The sequence below is a fragment of the Acanthopagrus latus genome, chromosome 4 (assembly GCF_904848185.1).
Source record: "Acanthopagrus latus isolate v.2019 chromosome 4, fAcaLat1.1, whole genome shotgun sequence".
In the NCBI taxonomy this organism is placed as follows: Eukaryota; Metazoa; Chordata; class Actinopteri; order Spariformes; family Sparidae; genus Acanthopagrus; species Acanthopagrus latus.
The window spans coordinates 2,201,554-2,220,828 of NC_051042.1; the positions used below are offsets into that span (position 1 = coordinate 2,201,554).

General features: G+C 39.7%; 2 protein-coding genes across 3 annotated transcripts in view; one reads left to right on the forward strand and one right to left on the reverse strand.

Annotated features, from left to right (window-relative positions):
- The window catches only part of cep89 (centrosomal protein 89), a 58,592-nt gene that overhangs the window by 28,606 nt on the left and 10,711 nt on the right, over nt 1-19,275 (forward strand). The window contains exons 17-18 of one of the 2 annotated variants that reach the window (XR_005074783.1): nt 16,631-16,774; nt 17,780-17,910. Coding sequence is in view for 1 of the 2 variants with exons in the window: in XM_037096319.1 (XP_036952214.1) it covers nt 17,780-17,928 (149 nt within the window). In the remaining variant the exon portion in view is untranslated. Of the gene's footprint in view, nt 1-16,630; nt 16,775-17,779; nt 17,929-19,275 lie in introns of those variants that run through there. The other variant, XM_037096319.1, reaches the window with a different exon arrangement.
- zgc:165481 (uncharacterized protein LOC100073327 homolog) lies at nt 1,285-17,720 on the reverse strand. Its single transcript, XM_037096321.1, has 3 exons — nt 17,648-17,720; nt 2,001-2,717; nt 1,285-1,901 (listed from the first exon to the last, which is right to left on the reverse strand). The coding sequence occupies exons 1-3, from the start codon at nt 17,709-17,711 to the stop codon at nt 1,786-1,788; spliced, it is 897 nt and encodes a 298-aa protein (XP_036952216.1). The 5' UTR covers nt 17,712-17,720; the 3' UTR covers nt 1,285-1,785.

Sequence of the window (19,275 nt, forward strand, 5' to 3'; positions counted from 1 at the left end):
CCGGTGTTGCAGCTCCTAAAGAGGCGTGACGGTACACGTCATGATGATGACGTCTGTGTTTTTTCAAAGTGTTTCCTCTGTGTCCTCCTGTCAATCTAAACCCACGGACAGTTTATAATCATATGGATGCTGTTATAAGGGTTAGGGTTGTGTAATGATTGAGATCCTGACCCACCAAACATCCCGGAAAGTGACAAAGTTACATTTTTCGTGCTAAATTACATAATTGCATAATCGCCATCAGTAAACTGTCTGACTCCCTCACTCGCGGGATGGAGGCTGTTTTCTGGGGGAAAGTTTACTGAAGTCCCGGTCGGGAGGACTGACAGTCGCAGTGATTTATTTTCATCACAAACACTTGATGAGTTAAAGCTTTTGCCAGTGACAGATGCTGTTTTTCAGGGTTTTTCAGAGTTGGCGGGTGGACAGAGGCTTCTCCACGTACAGCTGTAGTATTTTTTTTCCTCATATAAGTTGCCAAAGACAGTTACAGTTACTATGTTACATTTGTTTGGTCATGTAACATTGCTTTGTGGGAAATTTCTCTTTATTAATTTGAGTGAGGGTAGTTATCAGACAAATTTCACCCCTCGCTGCCTCTGAGAGATTCACACAGAGACGGAGGCGGGAAATTGGCGCATTAAAGCCGCATTCAAATGCCAGTGTGAATGGGGCAACAGGGAGAGACAGAGAAAGGAAAGGAGAAAATTCAATAAGCAAGACTAACAACCTCATCTCATGTATGCCCAAAGCTACTGCTGTTACAGTATAATTATAACAAATAAAGCATTACAGCCAATTCACAGTTAATGTGGTCATTTGTATTAAGTCCAGGCTGAAATATGCATGCAGGTTTCCCTTTTTCTTTCTTACTTAAAGCAATTTAAATTAAAAATGAAAAATCCAACCAAACGGACAATACTGTCCTATGATATTCCTTACATTGCTCAACAGTACAGACAAACTGAACAGTCAATATTCTCACAATAACTAATTAATGACTTGATAATCTCATATATTTGACATCATTTTTAATCAGTGTCCAAGTGGTGCCTTTACCTACAAGGATTTTCCTCTTTTTTTTTGCAACTGGCAACTAAATAGAAAACTGAGAAAACCAGGTAAATACACAGACTGTTAATGTTGACTATAGAAAAAAAATCTTACATCAGCTGTCGTCTGACAGCGATTTAGCCTCTGAAGGGACTGCTTCAAGAATTCTGGTGTACCTGGATGAAGGATGGAGTCGTATTTATTTGTATATGAATGCAGATGAATAAATAGATAAATAAAAAGCTCAAACATCAGCCAATGCTTGCAGCCACACGCCGCTCAAACGTGATTGGACTTGGACAACAAATGGAAACCAGAACCAAAAAAACAAATCAGAAAACAAAATCTTGTTTCCTCTCTTACAGATTAAGCATTCATATGCAGATAGTTGTTTACAGAGATAATCAAATATTGAGTTTCTGTGGTTCATTAAATAAGTACCCTTGGAATTTGGTGCATGGTATTTCATTTGTAGATATACAAATATTGTAAGAAAAGTCAGTTAGTAAATCTCACCTTTCACTTAAAACTGACAGCATGTAAGATTTCAGTTGGAGCACAGTGTTGATAATGAGGGCCCAGGACTCAGTCCAGTGCTGTCATTTTTTTTAAGTCAAAGTCTGCTGTCAGTGTTATGTTAGACTAGGTCACACACACAACACAGAACAAACAAATGTGACAGAAATACAACACAGAAATGTAGGTATAGGCAATGCTCCTTCTCAGAGCTTGTCAGGGGCTCTGTTGCTTTTGGCAAAACTGGTTTTCTGACTCAAGGTCCTCTTCCTCCATGCAGCCAACTGACTGGTAGTCTTGTAAAGCCTGTGTAGGAGAGAGCAGCCCTCTCTCTATCCATCAAACACATAAGGTACATATTATATTCCATCCTAGGATCACCTATTCTTGGGTAGCATCCTATCAGCCCCTGGTGGAGCAGTCACACATACCTTGGCACAGACACTGGCAGAACCCATAGACCAGGCAAACAGTAAGGCTTGATGGTACCAAGCTAACACATACAATGCCCAGTGTCACTCTCTGGATCACCAACAAGTAGATTCCTAGAGGCAGAGAGCCAAAGTATAAGAAACCCAGCAACCAGACCAGGATGCGTGGGACATGATTACAGAACTTGGACATGGCGTCCTGATCAGCCGGTCCATTTGAGCCCATCGATACTGAGTCAAGACTCTGCTCAGCATAGATGTCAGAGCTGGCATTTCGACTCGGGGAGTGCTGCATGTCCCTCTGCACTTCCATTATAGTGATGACCAGGCAGTTGGAGGAGTCCAGAGAGGGACTGGAGGAGGACAAACTCTTTGGAGTCAGGACTACCTCCCCGTTGTGGTCGGAGCTCCAGGATTTGTCCCGCATTGCCAGGTGGGACATGATATTAGCATCGTCAGGCAGGGCTGACACCTCGTACTCTGTGATCTCAGTTTGATGTCTGCAAAAGGGGCAGGAGATGAAACCTGCCCCGTCAGCAATGTCCAGGATCTTAATGAGGCAGCGTGCACACACCCGATGTAGGCAGTCCAGGATCTTAGGTCTGCGGTTGTGGGCATTGTAGCGTTGGTAACAGATTTTACATTCTATTTCCTCTGGTGGAGGACAGTCCTTCTCCTCTAACTCGACCTGAGGACAGCTCATCTTCGAGTCATGATCTGAGGAAGGAAAGAAAAATATAAAGGCAGAGACACATTGAGAAAAAAATTGTTATAATGATGATATAATGGTAATGGTAGGCCAGGAGTACATGTGCCTTTGACTAGAACACTAGGAATCTCGCTGAAACAAGCTGATGTTTCTCACAATTGTTATGTGCTGTATCGTTGCCCATCAGGGAAAGGTCAGGGCTCTGCCTTCCTCTCTGGCTGCTTCTGTTCTCTGTACCTGCTGGTGATGAATGATTTATGGTTTGGGAGTTTGATCAGGGTGTCATCCCAGAGCCCTTTGAGGGGAGTAAGAGCCAGTAATGCCATTGATATTTGTGGAGAGGTGCTAGGGAGAGGTGCTTTCATTTATTTGTTGTCCATTGGATCATCTAGACCTGTTCAGCTTGTTTTTTTTGGTGGGTTACGATACAGAACTGTGGAGCAATGTAAGTTATAAACGTTCTGTAAGAGTAATAGTTGGTGCCATAACAGAAGTCCTAAAGGGCTAAAACGACACCATTCCAATCATCAGTTTTCTGCTTTTATAATCCCTAATGAGAAAGTAAACTCAGCTCAGGAAATGGGACTTTTTGTGCATCATCCTGGTTGAGAATTCAAGGGCAATAACACAATAAGCTGTGATATACATAATAATATACCACAATGTGTAAAAACCCCATTATACATGTCAGAGAATGACATTGTCAAAACCAAACATTACAAACCAAAACCAAAACACCCAACCAAACCAATACATATAATTCCACAAACCTTTAGTTGTAGTGTCTTGATATATTTCAACCATTACTGTCACATTTTCATGTGACCAAATATATCAGAGCTATGATTGGTTGTCTGATGGCATGAAACTCTATTCTTTATTAAAGCAAAGCCATCACACATTTCTCAGAATTTCCCCTTAGGGTTATGAAATAGGTGTGATGGCACAGAAGGGACTGAATGCTTAGCAGCAGGACTGCAATTTTCACAATGTCATTTCATATTCCCTGATCAACTTGGAAACAATTTGACATGAGACTGAATGACAAACTGCACGTCTGCTGCAGTTGCTGGCATCAAGCATTTCCCAGCTGCAGTGTTAGTTATGTAAGTATACTTGTTTTCTGTGTCAAAGATGTACACCAACCTTAATCAGCAGGTAATGGAAGGTTGGTCATGACCACTTACACACATCCTCGTTACTGGCTTTTAAGTCTCTCTGTCTCTCTCACAGTTCTGTCGTGATTTGGATATTGTACTTAGTCATGTTGCGATTTTGATTATTTTGAGATTAACTGTGCACCCCCACACTTTGCACTAACAAACTTGTTTTGCCTTACGGCAATCCTGAGGGGACATGCTACTTTATTTACTCTCTGGTGGGACACCTTTTAAATCACATTTTTGTGCAGTTACAAGGCCCAAAATTTGATTACTTTCAGCCACTGGCGATCGACGATGACATGATCAATCGGCCCCACCCAAGTCCTCTACTCTTACAGTAAGCAATGAATTCCATTCTGTCCATCAAGGATTATAAAGACAATGTGTATGTGTCATTTACACTCACAAACTTAAAACTTCATATTGATACTTATCATGTAGTTCTGTGTTATTAAAGCCCTATTCTATGTGTAAACTGTGTGCTAATATTTCTGGCTTGTTGAAATTGAATGTGGTAGGAGACTCTACAGTGTTATGGATAGACTTGGATAGTTTTTTAATTTTTTTTTTAAAGTTTTTTAATATAATATATTTGTATGTGTGTGTTTGTGTATGTATATATGTATTTATATGTATATATGTGTGTTTATATGTATATGTAAATTTGTATATATGTATATGTATATATACACATACATACATACATATATACAGATATATATACATATATAAATATATGTGTATATATGTGTGTGTGTATATATACACACACGTGTGTGTGTGTGTTTATATATTATATTAAAAAAAACTGTCTATCCAAGTCTGTCAATAACACTGTAGAGTTTCTGACCTCATTCAATTTTAACAAGCCAAAAATATTAGCACACAGTTTACACACAGTACATGCCATACTATGTATGACTCTGTGTGTGTATGTGCCCACACAGAGTTGGTTGGTTTCACTGTCAGTTGCGCCAAGAGTAACTGACAGGAATGACGTTAATGAGCAGGTACTGTGACATCATACCAGGCATAATACCAGGGACTCTTCCTGGACACTATGACAATAAGTCTAATAACACTTGAAGATGTAACTCTAAATGCATCTCAAGCTGTGCTCAAGCAGATGTGTCCTTTTGGATCTGACCCCTTTGTTGCAACTGGGCAGTTTTCCCTTACATTTAAGAGTCTAAAGGTGTATCCTGATGGACCGCTCAGTGTCAGAGAAACATGCATTTTCATGGTAAATATAACCTTTGGAACTTATGCGATTTACTGGGTTTGCCATTTTGTGCCTCAGCCTTGCAGCTTACATGTTACGTTGAGGTCAACAGCTTTGACCTACTGTAATGCCATTATCTGAGCATATGGGGCTTGTTTGCTGCTGTTTTGCGGTGTGTTGATATAATCATCAATCACTAGAACATGCTAATTTGGACATCCTGGATATATAGTGTAGTCAGTGTTGTTGTTACTTTCAATGTCTACTAAAACGGTGACTTGTGCTTTCAGACATGTGTTACCCAGACATGATGATAATTTCTTTAGGTCCAGGTTTATTTAGTTCAATTCAGTATGATTCAGTACAGCTTAAAAGGTTTTCTAAAAGCTTTTGTAAAACCTTATAAAAGTGTTTTTGTGAACTAAAGCTACAGTTATGTCATTCCTGTTGTTACTTACTTTACTTCTATATTTAGTCGTTAACAAGTCCCCCTCCCATCACGAAGATGCTATATAAAGAAAAGCCAGTCATTCATTCATTCATGACCATGAAATATGGATTGAATAGGTGGATGTTGCACTGGCAATTGCCCAGCAGGCCTCTCTGTGACTGTTAAATATTTTAGTCACCAGTCTGTTACATTAAAAAGCCCTCTGAAACATGTCAGATAGATGTCAGAAGGAAACAGCTGCTGCTGCATCAATGTCAAGAGCAGAATCTCTCAGTTTTCCCCTGAAGTCCTAGACAAAGCAATGTTGTGGAGAAAGGGTACAGCACTGAGATTGTAGGATTGAGGGGGCAGGGTAGGGCGTGCAACAATTTGGACATTGTGGTGACAAGTGGCATGCACTGTAACTATTTGGCCGTGTGTGTGTAAATATCTATCTATCTATCTATCTATCTATCTATCTATCTATCTATCTATCTATCTATCTATCTATCTATCTATCTATCTATCTATACACACATATACACATATACGTATACATATACGTATATACATTTTTAATATGTTTTGAACTCAAGCTCGGTTTTAGTTAAGTAGCTGCATTGCTGAGTGTGTTATTGTGAGGTAACCTTTGCAGACCATCTAGATGGATGGTCCAGAGAAGCTCAGCATTGTTGTTGCTGGGACAACACAGGTTTTAGATGTTCTAGTTCAGCAAACAGAGTTCAATAATGATCTCCTGTCTGATTCTATATTTCTCAACCTTGAAATTGTTATAAGGTTGTTGTTAGACAACAAACACAACACATGGACACAATGCCCATTAGATCACTCCTACTCCTAGCAATTGAGTAAGGCTGCTGTGATGACCTGCTGAGGTACTAGGATTGACTTAGTCATGCCAGGAAATGTTTACCCCTCTGTGATGCAGTCCTGTGGTGGATAGGGACAAAGGGCAGGACATAGTCTAATTTAATGGACAGCATGTGCAGAATGTTTTCCGTATTTTAAGAGTTGTTTGCTTCGTATTAAGAATGCTTTAGAAATCAATCTTTATGCCATGACACTGTAAATTCCTTATTTCTACAAGGGCAAAATAGGATATAATAGGACAATATGGGTGGCTGATCAAGCTGGATTGAGGGACAATTGACAGATGACTCATATAGGGGTATGCTGTTGTATAAAGTCCTGTAGGGGTATTGACAGCTGACAGAAGGGTCGTAAGACTATGAATAATTGAAGGAGTAACATTGTGGTGAATATCAAGTCAACCACTCTTTGTCTTGTCACAGCAGTATTGTAAATTACACATGGAGAAGGAGTGTGTAGGAGAATATGAAGGAGAACAATGTTTTAGTTTGGCCCTATGTGTGGCTGAATGTCAACATACAGTATATTCTGACTGAGTGGTCGGATGATTGAGTGGTGTACAGTCTGACAGACTAGTTAACTGGCTAGTTGACTGATTCGTTGACAGGTTGACGGACTGATTAGTTGGTCTCCAATGTAAATCCGTTTAATTTGAAGTCATAACATTGATTTGAAAATAGTTGTGTAGCTCCACCAGAGCTGACGAATGAGAAATAGCACAGGGGAGGAGGTGGACCAAAGCTGACATTTAAAAAGGTCAGCTTTACAAAGAATACCAAGTGCAAGTTATATCAACAAATAGCAAGACTGCATTACAGCACATGATGAATAAACAGTGTAACCTGTGTGAAATACTGAAGAGGAAAAGAAAAACCTTCAGAGGAACACATAAACGAGCAAGGCAAGTCTGAATCAGGGGACGCATTCTGTTACAGTGAGATGTCACTGCAACATGTAACATTATCAAGCTGTCAAGGTGGGAAACACAAGGAGAGACCTGCTGCCTGATCTACATAGATAGATAAATTAAAATCCTTGAATATACTTAATTTACTGTAAACTATAAACAGCTGAGCATATCTGTATAAACATCTTCAGATGTTACAAGAGATTCGACTAGAAAGGCCTTTATACAGTCTAAAACTTACTGTGGATACCAGATACTTGTACTATATACTTAAGGACACATCACCCATGACACTGACTGCACAGAGAATGAATAAGTAAGATACGTTTGGTTCATGTTTAAGACTATCAACTGATTTTACTACATATTACAACCCAAAAAAACAGTTGCTGTATGTTTCATTCTTCACCTCCATTGGGGTATTTATGTACTGCACAGTTGTTTCCTATCAGATCACATGCTAATTTCACACATGCAGTTTGAGCAAAACTGTCTAACAGGGCAAAAGAACATTCTCTGTCATTTCAATAAACGCCCCAAAATGACTTTTTTCAACCCAAGCCATGACCATTTGTGCATAAACCTGACCAAACTTTTATCATAGTTTTTTTTTACATTATAAAACGGATTTGGAAGACGCTGGCAAATTCTGTCATCCTGGTGATTGTGGCATTAGATACGGGAATATGTTCTTCTTAAAGGGTAACTCCATCAATTTAACACACTACCCACAATGCACCAGTCACTGAACGACACCACCGTAGGCAGATTATCAGTATACATACAGCTTCCTCTGGAGCCACAATAGGCTATATAGTAATTTTTTTCACATGTGCAGTATAATCCCCCAAGACCTGTAAACACATTTTTATTGTGTGAAACTGGTGGAGTTACCTGTTAAGGACAGTTACTTACATCATCATTTGCCATTCAATTTGGAGAATGTTTGGTTAAAACTGTATGTACCACTACCCTTTAGTCCCTTCCAGCTTCATTCATGCTGTTTTGTCAGTGACTCAGAGTTCTCATAGGAGGTCAAACCAGGAGAAAATCAATCACTTTAAGTAATTCTGCAAACCACTACCAGTCTCATGATGGTATTTTTAAAAGCAAAAAGAGCTTTGATCAACAGTTTCTGTCACATAATGGAAAATACTTCGACCAAAAAGAAAACATTAAAGTGTAAGTGTGTTATCTCAGCCACAGAGCACTCTGTAAAGGTGTAGACCTGACAACAGTCAATATTCTGTGTATAGATCTTGGCAAGATGAACAAGATCAAACACTGTGTTTCCCTGAATTTATAGCAGGCGATATGGAGGAAATAGTAGATGTATCTCCTCTTGATATTAACAACATTACCGATTCATCTTCTGCAAAAGCTGAATTATATCAAGTGCATGTTGGTTATGTTAACAAAATGGTTTACTTCACCACCTGATTAAAAGTAAAAGAGTGGAAGATCTACATGCAGCAATATTTTAACTGACAGACTTACAACACATACCTCACAAAAATACCCCTCGTGCTCCCCGCTGTTCCTAAACTCTTAGCTAGCTACTTATTCTCTCAGTCCTCACAGTATGTTCTCTGCTCCCCTGTCACCTCCTCTCTCCTCCACCTTTGAGTGTGGATTGTTGATGATAGCTTTGACCTTTTCTGTCAGAATATCTGCTTGGTGAAGCTTCTGTAATTTATGCCACTGATCCAGATGATTATGTTCATGCCACTGTTGGCAGATCTTTCATCCTTGTTTACAACAATTAGGGGTTTTTGCTAAACCTTTCTTTTTTTAACAGTTTACCTGTTAAAGCACAGAGAAGAAGCTTTGCTGTTCTGTCTATGTGGGGTAATTTGAAAAACTGCACATATATGATACATTTTAATGTATTATATTTATGTAAGTCCATATGTAAAACACTCCTACTGTATAGTTTTTACCTTAACAATAAAACAATCTTTGATGTCTAGATATTTGACATTACAAGAAACCTGTGGCCCAGGAGATGAGATTTTTTCAAGTTCAAATTGTCACTTTTGAATTTGGCAGCTGATCTAGATCTATTAAGTCTCTGCAAAGAAGCATGTTAACATTTCCTCTGAACTAACTTGGAGAAGGGTGTTATGAGTGATCATAGTACTCACAGAGGAGCCGACATGCACAGCCCCATCAAATCTTAACACGCAGTGTCAAGCGAGTACTGTTTTGTAAGTGCTGTTCCATTCCTAGTTATATTATTGACCCCTTGCAGCCTGTCTCACTTAAACATTTGCCAGGTGACATATGTTAAGGGCTGAGGGTTCAGGGCTTAATGCCTTAGCAGAGACATTAGAACTGGGCCCATGTTTGTGGAGCCATATCGAGGGCAAAAGCTTTGTTAAAATTAGGTTTGAAACTAAAAGTTCAAGTTTTGATATTAGATTATTATTTTTTTTTTAATCCCAAACATTTTAAAAATAAAAACAACTGCCGGAAAAGATTGATTTCAATTTAACTGGAATTTAAATGTATTCAAAAGAATATCAGAATTAAATAAAAATTAACAAAACAAAACAACAGAAGCCTTTTGGCCTTGATCTGGCTCCTCTAGATTGTCTCACTCAAATATAATTTACAATGGAAATGTATTTGGTAGCTGCATTACAAAATACAACTTGCTGTGCAATCATCATAAACCTGAAGTCATCAATTTAATAATGTATGCTGACAAAGAGCATAGACTGTGATTGGCTTTGCAAGCTCAAAATGCATTTGTGTATGTAACTCATAAACAGGTCACTGGACTGGCGGCTGTAGTTCAGTGGGTAGAGCAGCTTGGCTAGTCTTCGGAAGGTCACTGGTTCAAATCCCATCTCTAGGCTAAGTGATTTTTAGAACAGGACTCAGTTCCTATCTTGTCCTGTGCCCAGGTAAACTGTGCTGGTGTCTTTCACTGTGCTTTTGCTCATTCTCCTGTCTGACTGAAGCACAGTCCCACTAGACAGATGTGTCAATTAGCTTGTTTATGACTTTGAGGCTGGCAGATGTTTGTAAAACACTTGAGCAGAAGATTTTGGTTACTGTAACAAGATGTGGGATGTGTTGTCTTCCCAGTTCTCTTCTCGCCAAGGCAGGTGCATGTTTGTGTGTGAGTTTGTGTTTGTCTGCTATTGTCAGAAAAGCAGGCACTAGTACGTTTTCAATCCCTGCAGATAAAGAGGCTTACTTATCTTTCACACTAACCCCATTGTGTTATTCTTGTGTTGGGTAACTCCTAAATAAACCTCTACACACCTGTGCGCTCTCAGCACAACAAGAGCTCCACTCCTCAGCAAAGGTCAGAGATTTTTCACAGAAGTCTTGTGAGAGCTAGGAAATCAAATCCTCCTAAACAGTGAGTTTTATGCTGCACTCCACTGGCTCAGTAGGAGAAATGTCAGCTATTCATTCCTTTACTGAGCCAAGAATAGTTAGTTGATCAGGCTCTTTTTCAACCCCAACTCTCTTCTACTCATTATGAAGTTTTAAATACTTACACCTTGATGAATCATCAGCCACTGGAAGACAACAAACTACCAGTGTTTTCTTTTTCACATTTGGTAGCTAAGAATTGCAACCATAGTCTTGCACTTTCCACCACTGGAAGCTGTCCAATAAACAAACAGTAGGCTGCATAAAGTATCTGGCTTGTTCCTTCAGTATACCCACAGCATAAATCCAGTTGATCTTCCTGTATCTTTTTCTGTTGTCTCACGATGCTCCCTTCAAGTATGTCCACTTGTCTCTCATTACATGCAATAAGATTGGGTGTAGAGAGGGGTCTCCTGTGGTTGAATCATGCCTGCCCTTATGGAACTGCTTCATTATCTCTACCATGTTTTCTTCTGCTAATCGCACGAGACAGCCCATTTCAGCAGAAAAGGTCAATGTGTTTACAAATGCGATGATGCTTTATAGCTGAGAGAATGGAGTTATGGCTGCAGGGAATTTAAACATTTGGATTTGTGAATTAATGAATTGGATTAAAGCTGCAGTCTGGAGTTTTGAGAAAAAGTGGACTTAGCCAGAATATTTGAATGATACATCTCTCTGGTCCCTCCTTCTTTCTCTCTGCTGTGCTGCAGCGCTGCCTTCTAAGCCCCTCCCACAGAGGAGCCTGCCGTGCACGAGCAGGCTTGTAACCATGGTAACAGAGGACGCCATATAACCAAGGCCGCGCATTCAAAATAACAACAACATAAGCCCTGATTTTTCTATTTCTGACCAATACAACTAAATTACAATGATGAGTGCCGCATGCCGAGTCACAGTAACCTGAGTAACAAACAATATTCCTCACATCCCTGTAGACGAGTTACCAGGTAATCATTCAGGTAATCATCATCACCATGCTGCCTTTCTGAAGTATGAGTAATGTTATTTCTCTAAACCAATTCAACCACTTCAGAGCATCCTGAAATAAAAAAATTAACATTATAACTGCCCGGTCACTTGAAAGACACTTTTGCTAATCAGTGGCCATAAAGACAGTGCTAAACACCGGAGTTAGTGTACAAGCTAACAGGCTAGATTTAGCAACACGCTACACAGCTCGACTACAACAGCGTACAACGATATGTGCTATTGTGAGTATTACTGTAACCACTGCCACCATAGCCTAGTGGTTAAAACATAGAATGAAACATACATGAAGCAGGGCTCCTTACAGCTCCAGCAGAAAAGTCTTTACAAATCCCACAGCTCCCTCCACCTCTGAACTGATGCTCCAAAATTAATCAATAGTTTTCACTCTGGCTCAGTCCAGTTCTTTGTTTTAACACTGCTTTTCTTCATGAGTCTCCTATTTCTTCTCTTTGACATGGGATATTCAAGAGTCAAGATTCAAGATTCAAGAAAACTTTATTTATCCCGAGGGAAATTGTCGTGCAACAGTAGTCAAACAAAGTGAGAAAGGAATACAAAAGTAATAAATAATGGTACAGTAATAAATAAACAAGTTACTAAGTACACAGAATGCAATCCAACAGTGAGCAGCATAAAACTGAAATAAAAAGTACACAATAAGATTGAATAAAGTGACAAGTGGTATAAAGTGAAAAAAATAGTAAATTTAGCAGCAGCATGAAATAGCAGCAATTTACTGAGAGAGCTACTGTTGCTGGCTGCCGCTCGACACAGTGCCGGAAGTAGATTATGGTGGGCTATTTTTGGGCTATTTTTGGGCTCATTATTTACAGTCTGGGCTTGAGCTTGAACATCTCTGAGCAGGTAAGAGCAGGTACTGTGCCTACGTGAGGGAGAGGGGCTACACGACAGTGATTGACACTTCTCAGACACTCTCCTAGGCTCTGATTGGTTATGTTGATCCGGGAGCGGTTGATTCTTGCAAATCAATTTACAGCCACTGGGTGGACCCACAGACAGTGGATTTTTACACAGCTGACCTGTGTCATATTCTACTGTCAGATCATAATGACAATTTTAGCAAATATAATATGAAATAGTTACAGACTACAGCTTTAAAGGGTATGATGTTAGTGGTTGTAAAGTGTTGATGTAAAAAACAGCAGCTTGGCAGATGAAAGGAGAGGAGGGTGTATACACAGTGGTCTTTAACACAAGCTCAGGATTTACTCTGCATTCAGACTGTCAGTAGTAGTTGTTGGCTGCAGCACAAATCGTATTTCAGCATAAGGGAGGACATATGGCAGTGCTGATGCACAGGTGGTGGGACCCCAAAGGATCAACTTCAGCTGGCTTCTCATATGGACAAACAAAAGAACCAGGTGTCTGGTCATTATAGAAAATTAATGGAGTGAGAAAACGAAAACTGAAAACTCTACTGTACTGCCAGTCACTGCAACAGGCAGTAAATCAAATACTCTCTCACAGCATCCTTCTGAAGGCTGTAGTTACCCCAGAGGAAAGACTGTTTGGTCTGAGTTTGGACAACATATATTATTTATCTATAAACACGTAAAAACTCAATTTAACATGAATTCGCTGCCTTAAATATACCTACTTATATCACTGATTTTGATAGGCTAATGCTTCGAATAACAGTACAGATACAGTTAAGTTTAATAAATGGAAAGATCTGACAAATCTGAGTCTTAAAGAGACAGATCAAACAAAATCCAAAATGTTCCCATTACTGGAAAGAGACTGCTGATTTTTTAAAAATCTTTTGTTTGGGTGGTTTGAGTTGATAGCAGACAGGCAGACATCTCTACAGCCAATATCTCATAAACTCAGCAACCAACACAAAAACAATCTTGATGACTAGTAGCACTCTGGTAAGAGATCAGATAGGTGGTTTTGATTTTAGGGTAAAGGTTTCAGAACCTTCCAGTTAAACACAAGGTCTTTTCCTAAAGAGAGAAAAAGTAGTTCACTGTTAGATTGGAATTTCCAGAAACATGGCTGAGAGTCTCAGTCCCTATTGAAGAAATACACTTCACTGCAGAACACAGTGTTTGTCCTGAGGAACAAGTCTTAAAGAAGTGTTAAAACAACAATGAAAAACATCTCTAATACAACTTGAATTCCTCACTGGGTTGTAGTAAGCTTTAATAGATGCTTGTCTGCTCCTAATTCTTAGAGTTTTTTGTTGTTGCTGTGCAGAGAAGGTCAGCCAGCCTCTGGTTTAGAGCTCGGAGGGGAGATTTATTGGTTTGGCGTTGCTCAGCTCAGCTTGTTGTGAGGGCTGAATGTCACCGCTTCAGCTGGGCTGATGCTGGCGCCCTGCTGCCTCCCCGGGGGTTTGATGAAGATTCAGGCCAAGCTTGGGAGACATTTTGCTTTCCAGGTTATAGTTCTCCAACAGTAAATACCAATTCCATTCATTACTGAGCACAACGTGCCATTAAACTGTTTAATGGGAGTGCTTTTTTGAACCATGAAGGATAATATAAGTACATAATACATGCAGAAATAATAATGCAGATGTTAAATATTATATATTTAAAAGATTTCACCAGCTTTACCAGCAAAACTAACTAACATTAGATGTCTGGCAAGATCATTTTAAGTCATTTTGTGATTGGGTACACTGCAACTACTCCAAACACTGAGAATCATTTTTCTTGTAAGGAACATACTAATTCCAGAAGTCTACATTCTTTGGAAATAGAGTATGGCCAGGAAAATCGCCAATCATTGCTGCCATCCTTGAAGTACATCAGATTATATGGTACAAGGTTGTGGGCTGATGACATATATTATTCTGCCGCCTAATATTCACCTACATATATCCTGCAGAGAAGCGGTCACTGGTAGAAGAGAGGTGAGTGTGTCACTTTGATAGAATTGAGTGGGTTAGCCTGTTGTTCATGCTCAGCCATTAGAGGGAGAAGTCTGTGTAAAATGCTGTATGTAGGCGCTAATATTAGTACTTAGTTTGAAATGTAGGTCATTTATTTTCAATTAATGCTAACATGATTTCTTGTCCCGCTCTGTGTTTTTGAGCTGTGTGCCAAATTGCACTTTGAGTCATTCTGACATTTTACAATTTGTATTTTCTCACATGCACACACACACACACACACACACACACACACACACACACACACACACACACTCACACATCAGCCTGCACGCCACAGTGTTTGGTCAGACGTCAGTAAATAAAATGCATACTCAGTCAGTCAGACAGATCACTAGCAACGTTACGATTGACTGCTTAACTGGCAGTTTGTACATTGCCTGTCTTGCTTGAAACACTGATGCATTTTGTGGCCTCTTCAGAGCAGCCGGTCATGCACATTGCAGTTAATAAGCCAAACAGATACACAGAAGTCAGTTGAGTGATGACGCACTAAACATATTAATTGCTTGAAACTGGGGCTGCACGATAGGGGGGGATTGTTTTTGCATCACAATTTTCATTTTCACATAAAAGCTATTGAAATCATTATGATGTGACTGTTGTTGCAGTCTGTACCAAACAAACATGTCTCTGCAGCACTACAGTACTTCATTATTTAGATGTTTTGTTACTTATTTTACCTTTTTAGAATATTTAAAATTCTACAATTTGGATATTGCATTTAGCCATACTGCAATTTTGATAATACTTCAACAAATTGTGCAGCCCTTCTTAAAACAGCTAATGCTTGATTTCTGAAAGGAAAATTACAACAGTTCTACATCCCAGTGTCAGTAAAACAAGAAAAGGTCTCCAGTAAATGCCATAACCTAAACTTGATAGGTAAGGAACTATCATTTTGACAGAATAAATGTTAGCATATAGAGCTAGTCTTAAAAAACAAAACAAAAACAATCCAGGTTGTTTAGCTTTTTGGGAATCCTGTGAATGTCGTAAATCATATGCTCATGGTTTGGGTTAGCGCCTGTATGTAAACAGATGTCAAGGCCTGATTGTTCAAGACCTACTCCATATTCCCATATCTTTCTAATGTAAAATACAGATATTGGTTCCATTGCTACTCATTGGTCAGAGATGAATAACAATAAGCTTCTGGGCACATGGCACTGCTATCAGTATTTGAACATCAATCCTACATGGATTTAACAGGGGGCATTTTCACTTTGCTTCCTGCTGAACGAAGGCTCCTGAACATCAGCTGTGTCCAGCCAACCATTACTAATTACACACTTACAGGCGTCATGGTTGTGTTTGTATTCTGTGCTTTGTAATTATGTCAGACAGATTAAAGTGCTCAGAGTGGTTGCATTTTCTTAAGTAATGTGAATTAAGATTTTTTTTAAATAGATGTATGGAATACAATCAGGTAGAAAGAAATTTATGAAGCTTAGTGTTAGTTCATGCAGGACACGAAGGTCACAAGCCCCAGCAGTAATCGGCTTGAAAGCCAGCCTATCGAATCATCATTACCAATTAGTCTCATACCAATCACAGCTGTTCTCACCACAAGGCGGTCTACTTGAATATGGATCCCTTCTCATTGATAACCATTCGTACTGAAAAGCTGCCACAAACTGCTGCAGCTGGAAAGCCTGTCGCCGGCACCTCAGCCCCGACTGTCAATTCAGGGAGCGTCTTCAGAGCTGGGTGTGAGCTCACAGAGGAGCAGCCGTTTAAACGCAAACATTGAGGCGACAGGCGTTGAGGCGTTTATTACATTAGCTAAGTCATGAATTGCTTATTAAAATGCTTCTTTTGACTCGTTATTTAATTGACATTGTCATTCTCTGAATGACTTCGCACAAACTGATCAACTTAAAAATTCATTTTACCCCCGCCTTATTCATCTAGTCCTTTTTACCAAGAGTCAAAATCATGTTGACATGCTCCCAGCTCACAAGTCTGTCCAGGCAATTCATTTTTTTCTCCTGTTTTTCATCAGGTGGCCACTTTGAGAGAAAGCAATCCCAATCCAAATGACAGAGGAAAATGTGTAGAAATTGCAAAACTGTCAGCCACATAAATATAACTGCAAAACCATTGAGGATGAAATAAAGTTCAAGTAATCCCAAAGAGTGTTTGACAGGTAGGCACATAGCACTAATGGCCCTAACATTTATTAATGTGAGAAAATCAATTTTGCTCCTTTTTTTCTTAACGACTAATGTTCATTTCCTACCGTATGCCATATTATAGGTTGTATGTGAACACCTCTCTCATTCAAAGCAATGAGCAGAGAGACATGTTCCCCACTGTCTCCTTGATTGTGATTAAGAAAACATAATTTAGCATCTGTTGGTGTCATAAAAAGAAGCCACATTTTGAATGCTTTGTGGGTGCCTCCTGTTGCTTTCCATATACAACAGAAAACAGTTGAGGGTTAAAAAAAAGCTTTGTATGAACATACAAAGAGCCTCATAGATTACTCAGTCTCTAATCCATTTGCCTCCAGACAAGCGAGATACTTGATAACCCGTGATTAGTAATCGCTATGCACACGCACAAATCAAAAGCTGATAGAAAGCAAACACACACTGTCTGTCATTGCACAGACCTTGTTTTTCTCATCACTAATTTTTCTCCAGTGGCAGAGCTGAACACAGAATCTGCCCTCTGTCTCCTGTTTTCCATTTGCAGTGTGTTTCTTTCTAGACCTTTTGCTTTATTTTCATGACTGAATGTCTGCATCAGCAGAGGTAAACTAGTCCGCATAACAATAAACACATATTCCACTTGTATGAGTCTGTGTGTGTGTGTGTGTGTGTGTGTGTGTGTGTGTGCTGCACTAACTGCAGTAGTTCTGAACTGTCTGCAGCTCAACAGCTGCTGATACAACAACTTAAATTTCAATCTGAACAGAACTGTTATTATATTACAAGTATACACCCTCCAAACAAACACCAGATGCACTCAAACCAGGCTCTCCATGCAGGTTTGTATGTGTGCGTGTGTTGCTCACCTTGTCCCAATGTGTCTGACTCCCCCTCCTCCACTCCAGTTGTCTCTGCTGCGCTGTCCTTCATGTAAATCCACCTCCTTCATAGCAACACTACACATCTCATTCCTCTGCGTGTTTTGTGTGTATGTGCAGGTGTACAGGAGGCAGGCGTCTACCAGACTGGCAGTGTTGGAGGAGGCAGTGGAGGGGAGGACAGCTTCTTACCAGAGGGAGATCCTTTACCTGCAGAGGCTGCTAAAAGAAAGACAGGAGGCTGAGGAGAGACTGCTGCAGTCCAAACGGTAGGAGGGGAGTGAGGAGGAGAGAGAGAGAGGAGGAGAAACAGTAGGCAGGCAGGCAGGCAGGCAGGCAGGCAGGCAGAAAAAGGGAGGAGGAGAGGGAGATAATGTGTGAATGAAAGGAGGAGGAGAGAGAGAGGATATGCTGTGTGTAGCCAGAGGCAGCAGTAAGGTGTGTTTAGCGGCAGAACAGTTACTGACAGGAAACAGATAGAAACGTCCAGACAGTTAGAAAGATTTTAACGTTTTTTGTAAATCTTGTCTTTTCTTACATTGCTTCCCGAGTCAGTAATTTAGATGAAGTGATCAATCGATAACAGAGCTTGAATGACACATCTGCAGACCATCTGCAGTATGGAAAATATTAAAGATTTTTTCAGACACTTCAGAAACAGTGTTGCAGTTACCCAGTTTGTCCACTGGAGAGCACTGACATGTTAACGTGTCAACTTTGAAATGCTGCAGCCAGTATGCAGTACAGACCTTGTTCACAAGGCTTTAATAAGCAAATGTAAAGCTAATAAAACTGATATTTTTACATGAACAATATAATAAATAGCTATGTGTATTTGAGAATGGACATTCAACTTGGCAAAACCACCCTTCCTGAGGTAGTTACTCAAAAAGTAATGTAGTTACTTTATTTCAAAGTAATGCAGTACTTATCTACTCCCTGTGCTATGTAACCTTTTCACCTCAGCATCGCCTGAAATGTACAGTGATGATCATTTTTTTAAAGCTAGACATCAATTCCATTGCTACCGTGTATAAAGGTATTCTCCACAGTTTCTGTGTTCCTACATTGCACGTTCTCACCCAACCCATTGCTTGGTTCAGGAGATCAGTGCTAACATCCCCCAAACCAGTGGACACAGCAGATCCCACCCCTGTATTCTAAATAACCCCCCTCAGGATGATCCTTTTCTATCAGTCCTCTCATTCTCACTGTGAATTCTCATTTATCAACACTGAATTGCTTTGGGTGGAACAACTGCATCTGCTTTTCAGAAAGATCTGCATAAATAGTGCCTGAAGCATTTTGTTTCAGAATTACAGAGAAAAGCCTAATGCTGGGACAAACAACATATGGTGGTGGAAAATAATTGGTTTGGGTAAATGGGATTGTACCTTTTTATAAGATGAGTATACTGTATGTATTATATCTGTGTATATAAAGACAGTGTATATTTGTTGCATATATATTATTGTTCAGATGTTTTTTAGATAGTATATCAGTAGACAGTATGCAAAGACAATGTCATGTAGTCAAACTTTAATGTTGTGTCTGATTTTGAGAAAGACATTATTTTAAGATGTCTCCGTCCTACAGTGTGACAGCCTTGAAGAAGC

Coding starts and splice junctions, on each gene's coding strand:
- zgc:165481 (XM_037096321.1), bottom strand. CDS start 17,711: ATGAAGGACAGCGCAGCAGAGACAACTGGAGTGGAGGAGGGGGAGTCA. Junction 2,718..17,647: donor GTCAGACACATTGGGACAAG/GTGAGCAACACA, acceptor TTCCTTCCTCAG/ATCATGACTCGAAGATGAGC. Junction 1,902..2,000: donor CTGCCAGTGTCTGTGCCAAG/GTATGTGTGACT, acceptor TTTGATGGATAG/AGAGAGGGCTGCTCTCTCCT.